Here is a 14,683-nt window from a genome sequence, read left to right on the forward strand (position 1 = left end):
TGGGTGAAGGAGCCGCCCTTTCGATGGGCATTGAGTGTCCAGAACACGGACAAGTTTCTTTTTAACTTATAATTTGTTGAGCAAGGAGAAGCAGGAGAGCTTTCCATTGACCTGCTGCGGCCGTGAGAAATCTCTCAGCTCCTGATCGTATCAGAAATGTGACAGGAGGTTTCCTTTTAGATCTGTGTCACCAGGTCCAGACTCATGTCCCATTAATCTCGCTTCAGTGAGTAAACATTGCTGAACAGCAGCTCAGAGAGGAAACAATCTCCAGAACTCCCCACTGGAGTTTGAAAATACATTAATATTTTACCGGTTAGTAACGGTCCGGGTGTTGGTCCATTATTACTCTGTTCTGATCAAAACAAATGTCCCAATGAACAGGACGCTTTCTGACCCTGACAGCTCACCCTGAGTCCATCCCACCGGGCAGTGAGTGTGATGGGAAATAATCATCAACCGAAAAGGAGGATTTGATTTTTTTCATTTCAGGATAAAACATTTAATATTGAAATCATATTATTTACAGACAAATAACATCAAGCAATTTCATGTTAGAATCACATCTTGTATCATTTCACAACACCGCATTTGTCGGGTAAAATATAATTCCTGTCTGGTATTTCCACATTTATTTAAAGTATTGTATTGATATCAGTTACTTTGATGTCAATGGATAGTAAAATCAGGTGCACTGAATAACGGGCGCCCGATCCACCACCGCCCGTCTTACGCCACCGCCAAACGTGAAAATCTACTCTCATTGACTCTATTTAATTTTGGATGAAAAATCTTCAGATGTTTCTATGATTTAACTAATGTAACAATTAGATTGAGTGGGCATTTCACGCCGTTCTTCAGCTCCTCTCTGAATTTAGTCTGGGTCACAGCATAAATACACGTGTTGGTGCAGGAACTGAGAAGTTGAAGCATGAATCCGGCTGACTCAATGTCACTGGCTGTATCGTACTTGGCGTTTGTTACACGCAGAGAAATAAAATAAAAAATGAATGTGCTCCATAACAATATAAAACTGCCTGATATACTGAAGAGTAAAATGATGGATTTCCTTCGGTTTTCCATCTCTGGATCCTTGTGATTTTCTCCACTGCTGCGGCCCCGGAGTCCCCGGCGGACTCCACTGGCCACTACAATGTGCCTGGCAGTGAGAACATTGAACAACAAAATCAGAATGAATGGAAGACAAGGCATTATCACAAGACTAAACAAGTCAAACACTGCCCATTCGGGTGAAGTGAAAAAGGTCGGTTTCAATACACAACCCCGGGGTACATTGTCCATTATATATTCCGGGTCAAATACAAAGTACCAGGGAATGTTTAGTAAACAGCTCAGCGCACTTACCACCCCGATAACAGCAGCTGCCGTTTTCTCAGTACAATATTTTGTTTTCAGCTTCTGACAACAAATGGCCACAAATCGATCAAAGGTGAAAGCTACTGTGAACCAGACAGAGGTCGCTGTGGCTGTTAAACTGAGCGTGAGAATGAGACGGCACACGGGGGTAATGGTCAAGAATGAAACTGGGAAATAAATCTCACCAATCCCACTGAATACAACACCAGTGATAACGACCAGGAGATCGGCCACTGCCATTCCCACCAGGTAGCGACTGATACATTTGGAGAGACCGCACTTTCCTCGGGACAGGATCACAATCGCCACCAAGTTAACTGTAGGAGAAAGAGACAGAAGCAGAAAAATTACTGATCAGACCTGGAGGCAAAGTATCAGATTGACAGGATTTGGGGTGAAATTTCCAGCTTTGTTGCTGCAGCAAAGGGTGGAAACTGATTCACTGACCTGGGCAGCGCTTTCGGGCAGAGAAATGTTTTTAAACACAATGATCAATAATGAATTGGGAGATGGATACAGGAAGTGAATAAAATGAGCACCTGATCCACTGGAAGGGCTGAGTGAGGGCGCAGTGCCGGTGGCGAAGGGAGAAGGGATTTTAAGGACCGGGAATTCAACAGGTTAAATCCGGATTCGGGCTCCAGATGGACGAGAAATTGAGCGAAGAGCCGGGAAGATGAGAGGACAGGGGGAGGTGCTGCTGGTTTGTTGCTCTGGGTGAAGAGAGCCGACACGGACCGGCACAAAACGGGAAAGACCAAGATCCGTGGCGGTGAGTTTGATCTTCGGATTGGATTGGAAGAGGCAGCTGCAGGCCGAACGAGTGAGTGAGATTGGGAGAAAGACAAGGAAAATGACATGTCGGAGCTGGAGAGGATTCAGGAACAGATGGTTTGGGAAAACGAATAAACTGAGGCAACGGATGAGGAGACAGATGATTCAATGCAGTGGGAGGAGAGGCTGGGATTCACAGGGAGAGACTGCAGCAGAGTGTTAGAGGAAATCTAATCTATAGGTCCCAGTAACATATTCCATTCAATAAATTCAACCTTTAATTACTTTGGTTATCAGTTTCAATGAACTGCTCATTGGTTGCATAATATGTTCAATAAATTTAATTTGCACAATCAATTAAAATTACATTAAAATACAATAATTGAATTAGCCTCGTCCTTTATTCAATGAAGCTGACACACAGTCTTTAGAATAAAATATCCCAATAATTCAATGCGGTAAAGAAATCACTGATTTTGTTCTTTAATTACATTTCAATTATGTTTATGTATTCAATCAGTAAACAAGTAAATGGAACATTCACATGAACAGACTGAGGATCTGATATCGATAAACACACCCGGCGAGAGTACAATAAAACTCTCACAATCTGACAACATCCTAATAACGCCTTCAAGTCACATTTCCTCTTCATAATTGTACTGGAAGTTTCACCAGTTCATTCCGATCAATTATTCACACCGCTGCTGCTCTCTCTCTCCTCCTCTCTCGGTCTCTGTGTGTGTATCTTTCTCTCTGTCTCTCTCTTTCCCTCCTTTCTTCTCCCCCTAACTCTCGTTTTCCTTCTCAGTTACTTTCTCTATCGCTCCTCTCTATGTCTCCGCACTCTCTCTACTCTCTTTCTCAATGCCCCTTTTTCACTTCCGAGTAAATCCTAACATCCTGCGCCTGCTTTCTCTTCACCAGCCCCGTGTTCCAACGATCCTATTCTTAATGTCAGTTTGTTAAATGGTGAAGCATCTGTGAACAGTTTAATATGGCCACAGATCATCCAAGTCTCCACCTGTTCACCGACACTCTTCACTTCATCTATAATGCATGGAATAAACAGAATTGAATCCCTCTTCCAGACATCTCTCACAATAATTGAAATTCCTTCTCCTGTAATTACAAAGTACAGCGTTAGATGGCGGCATTGTTCAATTAACAAAACACCAACATCATCGCTGCTACTTATAATCTACAGATAAAGAGAAGGGCTCGTGATTCCAACAGATAAAGTGCAAACTGATACAACATAACCTCAAAATATTGCATTTTACAGTGAATTCATCCACAGTTAATCAGAGAATGAGATTGAAAGAATCAGCATCAAACTCAGTTCAGTAATCAGACATCTGAAGCGGCGTCAGATACACACATAATGAAACAATCTTTCATAACAGTGATAACCAATAAATACATTGAAATCCCAGTTAAACTGAAGCATGTTATTGGGGAGGGAGGACATTGCGCTGCCTCCTTGTAACACCGAGACCGTGAGCTGTCTCATGACCAATCACTGAAAACACATTTATGAAAAAAATATTCCAGGACAGGTTAGTTCCACAACATGAAACTGTTAACAGCTCCTGGTGGTCTCATACCAGCTATTAGCCCAGACACCTGATTCCAAAACATTCAGTACAGAGAATATTTCAGTAACAAAGACAAGGTTAGATATACAAGATCATAATGCATACAATGCAGCTGCTGCAAGACAAAAAGACAAGAGACTTAGGACAGTGGATCAACTGATAGAACAGAACAGTCCACTGCGTAATACACAATGGGAGAAAAATAGTGCCAAGTACAGCAGCGGAGTTAATATCGACTTACACCATGAACAGCTGAGATAATGGCTTACCTGGAACCCCAACGGCTGCAAGAACAGGATAATAAATACATTCTATCTGATACATTAATGAATATCCCATTTCTGTGAGAAGCAATGTCTTCTGTTGGCCTGGAAACCGCAGCTCCGGCAGGCAGTCTGTGTGGATTCATTACAGCGATCCCTGATTTATACAGGGGGTAAATCTCCACTGACACGGTTATACCCCTGATCATTGCTATTAGTTACAGTCATTTGAACAAACACATTACATCAGCAGCTTTGCCTCCGATGTTAATGATGACGTGGATATATCACAAACATCTCAAAGTTCATAACCTTGTCTTAATGAGACCTCTCTCAGGAATAAAGTTTAAAGCTGTGCTCAGAAAGGACTGGTCCAGCAATGAGCGGCTTCATTTACAGTTTTCATCTAATTGTATTGACCATGTTCATTCCTGGAGATTCATTTATAAATTGTACAGATTTCTCCACATTGTGCATTGAATCCAGGGACACAAGCAAATCCGTTTCACTCTGTTTCTGCAGTTTCCCAGTTAAGATATGAATTTCGAGTCTCTGACACGAAGACAACCTTTTTAAGGGACCCCATCCTTTCAGGCAATGCTTAACAACCCTCTGTGTGAAAAATATTCTCCTCATTTCCCCTCCAGTTGTTTTTTCAATTATTTTAAACCTATGACCTCTGGTTACCAATCCAGTTGCCAGAGTAAACAGTTTCCCATATTTGCTCCATAAAAATCCCTCATTATTTTGAACACCTCTATTCGGTCTCCACTTCACCTTCTCTGATCGAAGGAGAACAATCCGTCCACATAACTGAAGTCCCTCATCCCTGGCATCACTCTGGTAAATCGCCTCTGTACCCTCTCCAAGGCCTTGACATCCTTCTTAAAGTGTGATGCCCAGTGTTGTACACAATAGTCCGGCTGAGGCCTAACCAGTCTTTTGTAAAGGTTTAACATCACTTCCCTATTTGTATATTCAATGCCCCTATTTACAAACACATATATCTCTTACACTTGCTTAACCGCCTTATCAACTTGCCCTGCTACCTTCAAAGAATTGTGAATATGCGCCACCAGGTCCCTCTGCTCTTCCACCACCCTCAAAATAGTACATTGACTTACATCGAAACTCCAGCACGGAAATAGGCCATTCGGCCCAACTGGTTTAAGCCAGCTTTTTTTGCTCCACACGAGCCTCCTCCCTCCCACTTCATTTTACCCGATCAGGATACCCTATTCCTTCCTCCATCTTGTGCTTATCTGGCTTCCCCTTAAATGCATCAATGTTATTTGCCGCAATTAATCCCTGTGGTAACGCATTCCACATTCTTACCACTCTTTGGTAAAGAAGTTTCTCCTGAATTCACTATTGGATTTATTAGTGACTACCTTCTATTTATGACCTCTAATTTTGGACTCCCTCACAAGTGGAAACATTTTATCTACGTCTACCCTACCAAACCCCATCATTGTCTTAAAGGCCTCTATCAGGTCACCCCTCAGCTTTGTCTTTTCGACAGAAAAGAGATCCAGCCTGTTCAGCCTTTCCTGATAAGGATATCCTCTCAGTTCTCGTATCATCCTTGTGAATCTTTTTTGCACTCTCTCCAATGCCTTTATTTCTTTCTATAATATGGAGACCAGAACTGTGCGCAATACTCCAAGTGTGGAAAACCTAGGCTCCACACAAGTTTAACATAACTGCTTTGCTTATCAATTCTATCCCTCTAGATTTGAACCCCAGTGCTTGATTTGCCTTTTTAACCTGTGTGGCTACTTTTAGTGATATGTGTATTTGTGACCCAAGATTTCATTCTTCGAGTACATTCTGTGCAATACAAGCTGAAATGGCCTGACACGATGACCTTTCCCTATAGACCCTTTGCATAGGTCGCACCTCGCTTCATTGCGTCCCTCAGCACGTACTCCTGGACCTTGGAATGTGCCAGTCGGCAACACTCGGTTATGGACAGCTCCATCAGCTGGAAGACCAGCAGGTTTCGGGGGGACCAAAGGGCCTCCTTCACCGAGTTGATGGTCTTCCAGCAGCAGTTGATATCTGTCCCTGTGTGCGTCCTGGGGAACTGCCCGTAGTGCACAGCATCCTGTTTTACAGAGGTGTTGGGGATGAACCGGGACAGATAAAACGCATCTGTCTCCACAGTTTCTGCACCAAAGGTCAGCTCACCATTAGATGGACGACGGTCTCCTCCCAGCCGCAGCCTCGAGGGAAGCTCACGGTGGTGCTGAGGACAGTGAACCGACGGCTGATAAGAGCAAACGTCGGCGACGTCGTCCATGTGTTGGGAGGCCTGAACCTGAGAGCATCCGCTGCCTGCGATAGTCACCCACTGATATCTGCATCCTACCTGATCAACGCAACACACTGCTCAATGCCACATACGATCAAGGTCGCAGAGAGTGGACAGACCTGCCTGACTCCAGATCTGATTGGAGGGCTCTCCGACACCGACGCGTTGGTTAGGACTGTGCTACGGATGTCTGCGTAATGCAGCCAGATCCAATCGCGGATTCCATCCCCAAAACACATTTTGGAGAGCCCGTCCATCATATACGTGTGGGATTCTCTGTCAAAGGCCTGTTCCTGGTCCAGGCTGATACCTGAGCAGCACAAGGCTATCAGAGATCTTCCTGCCGGGTACAGTACAGGTCTGATCCGGGTGGATCACTCGCTCCAGAGCAGACTTGAGCCTATTGGCGATGACCTTAGACAGAATCTTGTAGTCGACATTTAGCAAGGAAATGGGTGGCCAATTTTTGATTTCTTCCCCCTCCCCCTTCCCCTTGGAGATAACCGTGGTGATGCCTTTCCTCATGGACTCTGACATGCTGCCTGCCAGAAGCAACCCCCCGTACACTTTCAGCAGGTCTGGGCCTATCCTGTCCTTCAGAGCCGAGTGCAACTTATCCAGTAAGACATTACTCCCAGGACTTCTACCCTTCTCGAAGGATCAGACGGCCTTTGTCAGTTCGTCCAATGTCAGTGGCTGATCCATGCCCTGCTGCTCGCTGTCCTCTAAATCCTCCGTGATGGAGGACAGGAAAGATTGGGAGGCCGTGCTGTCTGTGGGCCTTGGGTCGGACAGCCCGGCATAAAAGGATTTGCTGATCCTCAGTATGTCGGTCTGTGAAGACGTCACTGAGCCCTCTTCCTCCTTCAGGCTGCTGATTTCAGAGGTCTCTCTGTGCAGCTTCTGGAAGAAGAAGCCCGCACAATTCTCGCCCTGCTCCACGGAGTGGAACCTGGACTGGAAGATGATCTTTGAGGCCTCGGAGGTGAAAAGCGAGGCTTGCTGGCCCTTCACCTCTCTGAGATCTTCCCCGAGATCGACCCCCATTAGATGCAGCTGGACCAGATCCTGCATGCTTTTCTGGAGTTGTGACACTTCCCTCTCTCTCTCTCTCGCCTCCTGAACACCGTTGAGGATGAAGAACTTCCTGATATGGGCCTTCATCGCTTCCTACCAGTGCACCGTGGTGTCGAAGAGGGGTTTCACGGTCCTCCACCCTGTGTAATCCCTCGTTAGTTCCTCGATGTTCTCCGGGGTCAACAGTGTCACGTTCATCTTCAATATCCCCCTGCCCATCCTCTGGTCCTCCTGCGATTGGCAGTCAGCCAGTAGGAGGCAGTCGCCAGAGAGGAACACCGGCTGGACGTCGGTGGATCTGATCTTGAGCGTTGGGGACACAAAGAGGAAATCTATCCTGGAACGGATGGGCCCGCCCAGCCTGGACCAGGTGTTTCTCTGCGCAGCTCCATCTACAGGGTTGCTGAAGATGTCACAAAGCTTAGCATCTTTCACCGCTTTCATCAGTAGTTTGAACGTGGTGTCCAGTATTCCCCCGGTCCTGCTGGATCGTCCAGCCGCATCGATGATGCAATTGAAGTCTCCGGCGAGAACGACTGGACCGGAGATCGCCAGCGGCATCGGGAAATGCTGAAAGACCTCCAGCCGCTCGCCCCTGAGCTTCAGGGCGTACACATTAGAATCGTAGAAAAGTAACAGCATGCACGGAGGCCATTCGCCCCATCGAGTCCACGCCCGCTCTATGCAAGAACAATCCAGCTGGTCCCACTCCCCCGCCCTATCCCCGTGGACCTGCACATTTTTCCTTTCAAGTACTTATCCAGTTCCCTTTTGAAGGCCCATGATTTAATCTGCCTCCACCATCCCCTTGGGCAGTGCATTGCAGAACCTAACCACTCGCGGTGTAGAAAAGTTTTTCTTCATGTCACCTTTGGCTCTTTTGCCAATCACCTTAAATCTGTGCATTCTGATCCTTGATAGTTCCACCAATGGGAACAGTTTCTCTATATCCACTCTGTCTGAACCCTTCATGATTTTGAATACCTCTATCAAATCTCCTCGCAACCTTCTCTGATCCAAGGAGAACACACTCAGCTTCTCCAGTCTTTCCACGCAACTAAAATCCCTCAGCCCTGGAATCATTCTAATAAATCTCTTCTACACCCTCTCTAAGGCCGTCACATCTTTCCTGAAGTGCGGTGCCCAGAACTGGACACAATACTCCAGTTGTGCCTGAACCAATGTTTTATAAAGGTTCATCATGACTTCCTTACTTGTATACTCTATGCCCCTATTTATAAAACACATGATCTCGTATGTTTTTTAACCGCTTTCTCAACTTGCCCTGCCACCTTCAACGATTTGTGCACATATACCCCCCGATCTCTCTATTCCTGTGCCCCCTTTAGAATCGTGTCCTCTAGTTTAGATTGCCTCTCCGCGTTCTTCTGACATAAATGTATAACTTCGCATCTTTCGGTGTTCGATTTCATCTGCCACGTCTCCTCCCAAGCCACCAGCTTGTTTATATCCTCTTAAAGTCTACCACTATCCTCCTCACTGTTCACTACACTTCCAAGTTACGTATCATCTGCAAGTTTTGAGATTGTGCCCTGTGCACCCAAGCCCAATTCATTATTAAATATCAAGAAAAGCAGCGGTCCCAGCACCGACCCCTGGAGAACACCACTGCACACTTCCCTTCAGTCCGAAAACCAACCGTTCACCACTACTCTCTGTCTCCTGTCACTGAGACAATTCTGTATTCATCTTGCTAATGCCGCCTTTATTCCATGGGCCGCAATCTTGATGACAAGCCGACCATGAGATACATTATCAAACGCCTTTTGAAAGGCCATATACACGACCTCAAATGCATTGCCCTCATCGACACTCTCTGTTACCTTATCAAAAAACTCCGTCAGATTAGTTAAACACGATTTGCCTTCAACAAATCCGTGCTGGCTTTCCCCAATCAACCCACACTCGTTCAATTGAATGTTAATTCTGTCCCGGATTATCATTTCTAAAAGTTTCCCCACCACCGAGGTTAAACTGACTGGACTATAGTTGCTGGGTTTATCCTCACACCCTCTTTTGAACAAGGGTGTAATATGTCCAATTCTCCAGTCCTCTGGCTCCATTTCTACGGATGTTTGGAAGATTATGGCCAGGACCTCCACAATTTCCACCCTTACTTCCCTCAGCAAACTAGGACGCATCACATCCGGACCGAGTGACTTATCTACTTTAAATACAGCTAGCCTTTCTAGTATCTCTTCTTTATCAATGTTCAGCCCATCCAGTATCTCAACTGTATATCCCTTTACTGAGACTCTGGCAGTACCTTCTTCCTTGGTAAAGTCAGATGTAAAGTTTTCATTTAGTACCTCGGCCATCCCCTCTGCCTCCATTAGTAGATCTCTTGTATGGTCTCTAATCGGCCCACCCCTCCTCTTACGATCCGTTTACTTTTTACATGCTTGTAGAAGATGTTTGGATTCCCTTTTATGTTGGCCGCAGTCGGAGCGGGGCGTTATTGTACAGAACGCCTGCTGCGAGCAGGCGGCCATCCACCACCTCTCTGACCTCGGGGATGGTGAATTGTTCTCCTCACAACAGAATCCGCAGGCCTGAGGAATGACTATCGTTGATTCCCGACCAGTTCAATTGCTATTGGGTCCATATGCGTGACCACTGCCGATAGTTGCTGAGGTTCAGTATCCCGCACTCCTGCAGGAACAGCAGGCCCCTCTTGACCCTTGACAGCAATGGTGTATTGGGCAGATAATCTGTATTAGTGATGTTGGTTGAGGGGTAAATATTGACCAGGACACCTGGGAGAACTCCCCTCAAGATCTTCAAAATAGTTTCATGCGATCTTCTACATCCACCTGAGATGGCAGGCGGGGCATCATTTTAATCAGTAATGCAAGCCAAGATTTTGTGCCCCATTAACTACATCGACTGCACCAAATCAATTCAGTGCACATTCTGACTGATGAGTTAAAAACCGACAAAAGTAGGGGAGAGCAACAGATAGCAGCACGAGTTCGGCTGAGATGGTAGAGACTTGCACTCTCACTGGAGGGAAGCACCTGTAAATATAAGATAATTGACGTATAAATATTGCTACTTTTGAGCTGTAGAAACACGAACCACTCAGAATGCGTTTCCTTCTTCCACTTCTCGCACACTGAGAGAAGGGAACGGTCATCAATGGCCACAAGCGCTGGTATAAAACAACACTTGCAACCCGCTTCACGCTCAGAAGGAAAAATTCCATCTCCTCCTCATGGTTAGTGAAACCAAACGCTTCAGAACACATTTCTCAAGTTGAAAAACTATAGAAATGATCGCCAAAAGTATAGTCTTACTAAACAGATGCGGCAACACCGCTCTCCAAACTTAGCGAGCCCCCTTTAACATAAGCTGAGCGCGGACCAATTCCTCGACCATTCATTGTGCTATTCATTTGTGAGGAATCAAATAAAAACGCAATTAATCTCCGCTACACCCTTTGTAAACTTGTGATTGTGTGAAAAAGAAATACCGTACAGCCATTACCCAGTAGGCACTAATTTGCATCATGTAGATACCAGTCTCCAGCAACTGTCCTGATCATAAGAACACAAGAATATATGAAATAGGAGCAGGAGTAGGCGAAAGAGCCCCTTGAGCCCGCTCCGCCCTTCAATCAGATCATGGCTGATCTTCAACCTCAACACCACTTTCCCGCCCGATCCCCATATCCCTTGATTCCCCGAGAATCCAAAAGTCTATCCACCTCAGCCTTGAACACATACAACGACTGAGGATCCACAGCCCTCTGGGGTAGAGAATTCCAAAGATTCAGCACCCTCTGAGTGAAGAAATTCTTTCAAATATCAGTCTTAAATTGCCGACCCATTATCCTGAAACGATGCCCCATAGTTCTGAACTCTTTAGCAAGGGGGAAAAAAATCACTCAGCATTTACCCGATCAAGTCCCGATGATGCACACAGAGGGTGGGTGACCCAGCACTGTGATCATTGATTCACACAGTGGGTGGGTGACCCAACACTGTGATCATTGATTCACACAGTGGGTGGGTGACCCAACACTGTGATCATTGATTCATATAGTGGGTGGGTGTCCCAGCACTGTAATCATTGATTCACACAGTGGGTGGGTGTCCCAGCACTGTGATCATTGATTCATAGAGTGGGTGGGTGTCCCAGCACTGTAATCATTGATTCTCACAGTGGGTGGGTGTCCCAGCACTGTAATCATTGATTCACACAGTGGGTGGGTGACCCAGCACTGTGATCATTGATTCACACAGTGGGTGGGTGACCCAACACTGTGATCATTGATTCATAGAGTGGGTGGATGTCCGAGCACTGTGATCATTGATTCACACAGTGGGTGGGTGTCCCAGCACTGTGATCATTGATTCACACAGTGGGTGGGTGACCCAGCACTGTAATCATTGATTCATAGAGTGGGTGGGTGTCCGAGCACTGTGATCATTGATTCACACAGTGGGTGGGTGTCCCAGCACTGTGATCATTGATTCACACAGTGAGTGGGTGACCCAGCACTGTAATCATTGATTGACACAGTGAGTGGGTGACCCAGCACGGTAATAATTGATTCACACAGTGAGTGGGTGTCCGAGCACAGTGAACATTGATTCAAAAAGTGGGTGGGTGTCCGAGGACTGTGATCATTGATTCACACAGTGAGTGGGTGACCCAGCACTGTGATAATTGATTCACACAGTGCGTGGGTGACCCAGGACTGTGATCTTTGTTTCACAAAGTTGGTGAGTAAACCAGCACTGTGATAATTGATTCACACTGTGTGTGTGTGTGACCGAGCACTGTGATCGGTGATTCACACAGTGGGTGGGTGTCCCAACACTGTGATCATTGATACACACAGTGAGTGTGTGTCACAGCACTGTGACCATTGATTCACACAGTATGTGGTTGACCCAACACTTTGAACATTTATTCACACAGTGGGTGAGTGACCCAGCACTGTAATCATTGATTCATACAGTGGGTGGGTCTCCCAGCACTGTGATCATTGATTCACACGGTGGATGGGTGGCCCAGCACTGTGATCATTGATTCACACAGTGGGTGGGTGACCCAGCACTGTGATCATTGATTCACACAGTGGGTGGGTGACCCAGCACTGTGATCAGTTATTCACACCGTGGGTGGGTGTCCCAGCACTGTGATCATTGCTTCACTCAGTGAGTGAGTGACCCAGCACTGTGATCATTGATTCACACAGTGGGTGGGTGACCCAGTACTGTGATCATTGTTTCACACATTGGTTGGGTGACCCAGAACTGTGATAATTGATTCATACAGTGGGTTGGAGTCCCAGCACTGTGATCATTGATTCACACGGTGGGTGGTTGTCCCAGCACTGTGATCATTGATTCAAACGGTGGGTGAGTGACCCAGCACTGTGATCATTGATTCACACGGTGGGTAGGTGTCCCAGCACTGTGATCATTGATTCAAACGGTGGGTGGGTGGCCCAGCACTGTGATCATTGATTCATACGGTGGGTAGGTGACCCAGCACTGTGATCATTGATTCACACAGTGGGTGAGTGACCCAGCACTGTGATCAGTGATTCACACAGTGGATGGGTGACCCAGCACTGTGATCATTGATTCACACAGTGAGTGCGTGACCCGGCACTGTGATAATTGATTCACGAAGTGGGTGGTTGTCCCAGCACTGTGATCATTGATTCACACAGTGGGTGGGTGACCCAGCACTGTTATCACTGATTCACACAGTGGGTGGCTGACCCAGTACTGTGATCATTGATTCACACAGTGGGTGGGTGTCCCAACACTGTGATCATTGATTCACACAGTGGGTGAGTGACCCAGCACAATGATAATTGATTCACACAGTGGGTGGGTGTCCCAGCACTGTGATCTTTGATTCACACAGTGGTTGGGTGAGACAACACTGTGATCATTGATTCACACAGTGAGTGAGTATCTCAGCACTGTGATCATTGATTCACACAGTGGGTGGGTGACCCAGCACTGTGATCATTGATTCACACAGTGGGTGAGTGTCCTAGCACTGTGATCATTGATTCACACTGTGGGTGGGTGACCCAGCACTGTGATCATTGATTCACACAGTGGGTGGGTGACCCAGCACTGTTATCATTGATTCATCGAGTGGGTGGGTGTCCCAGCACTGTAATCATTGATTCACACAGTGGGTGGGTGTCCCAGCACTGTAATCATTGATTCACACAGTGGGTGGGTGACCCAGCACTGTGATCATTGATTCACACAGTGGGTGGGTGACCCAACACTGTGATCATTGATTCATAGAGTGGGTGGATGTCCGAGCACTGTGATCATTGATTCACACAGTGGGTGGGTGTCCCAGCACTGTGATCATTGATTCACACAGTGGGTGGGTGACCCAGCACTGTAATCATTGATTCATACAGTGGGTGGGTGTCCGAGCACTGTGATCATTGATTCACACAGTGGGTGGGTGTCCCAGCACTGTGATCATTGATTCACACAGTGGGTGGGTGACCCAGCACTGTAATCATTGATTGACACATTGAGTGGGTGACCCAGCACGGTAATAATTGATTCACACAGTGAGTGGGTGTCCGAGCACTGTGAACATTGATTCAAAAAGTGGGTGGGTGTCCGAGGACTGTGATCATTGATTCACACAGTGAGTGGGTGACCCAGCACTGTGATAATTGATTCACACAGTGCGTGGGTGACCCAGGACTGTGATCTTTGTTTCACAAAGTTGGTGAGTAAACCAGCACTGTGATAATTGATTCACACTGTGTGTGTGTGTGACCGAGCACTGTGATCGGTGATTCACACAGTGGGTGGGTGTCCCAACACTGTGATCATTGATACACACAGTGAGTGTGTGTCACAGCACTGTGACCATTGATTCACACAGTATGTGGTTGACCCAACACTTTGAACATTTATTCACACAGTGGGTGAGTGACCCAGCACTGTAATCATTGATTCATACAGTGGGTGGGTCTCCCAGCACTCTGATCCTTGATTCACACGGTGGATGGGTGGCCCAGCACTGTGATCATTGATTCACACAGTGGGTGGGTGACCCAGCACTGTGATCATTGATTCACACAGTGGGTGGGTGACCCAGCACTGTGATCAGTTATTCACACCGTGGGTGGGTGTCCCAGCACTGTGATCATTGCTTCACTCAGTGAGTGAGTGACCCAGCACTGTGATCATTGATTCACACAGTGGGTGGGTGACCCAGTACTGTGATCATTGTTTCACACATTGGTTGGGTGA

At 46.5% G+C, this 14,683-nt stretch overlaps 1 protein-coding gene and 1 non-coding gene across 2 annotated transcripts; both read right to left on the bottom strand.

Moving 5' to 3' along the window:
• Nucleotides 1-804: 804 nt before the first annotated feature.
• LOC137314533 (neuropeptide SIFamide receptor-like) lies at nt 805-1,617 on the bottom strand. The gene has a single exon (XM_067979840.1). It carries the CDS (start codon nt 1,615-1,617, stop codon nt 805-807), a length of 813 nt encoding a protein of 270 aa, XP_067835941.1.
• An 8,883-nt stretch (nt 1,618-10,500) lies between these two features.
• LOC137314579 (small nucleolar RNA U3) lies at nt 10,501-10,718 on the bottom strand. The gene has a single exon (XR_010961236.1). It is a non-coding gene; the product is annotated as a small nucleolar RNA U3 (small nucleolar RNA).
• Between the last annotated feature and the right edge of the window lie 3,965 nt (nt 10,719-14,683).

This window comes from Heptranchias perlo, unplaced genomic scaffold, assembly GCF_035084215.1.
Source record: "Heptranchias perlo isolate sHepPer1 unplaced genomic scaffold, sHepPer1.hap1 HAP1_SCAFFOLD_52, whole genome shotgun sequence".
In the NCBI taxonomy this organism is placed as follows: Eukaryota; Metazoa; Chordata; class Chondrichthyes; order Hexanchiformes; family Hexanchidae; genus Heptranchias; species Heptranchias perlo.

Bases quoted from the DNA above. Each gene is read 5' to 3' on its own strand.
- LOC137314533 (XM_067979840.1), bottom strand. From the start codon at position 1,617: ATGGCAGTGGCCGATCTCCTGGTCGTTATCACTGGTGTTGTATTCAGT.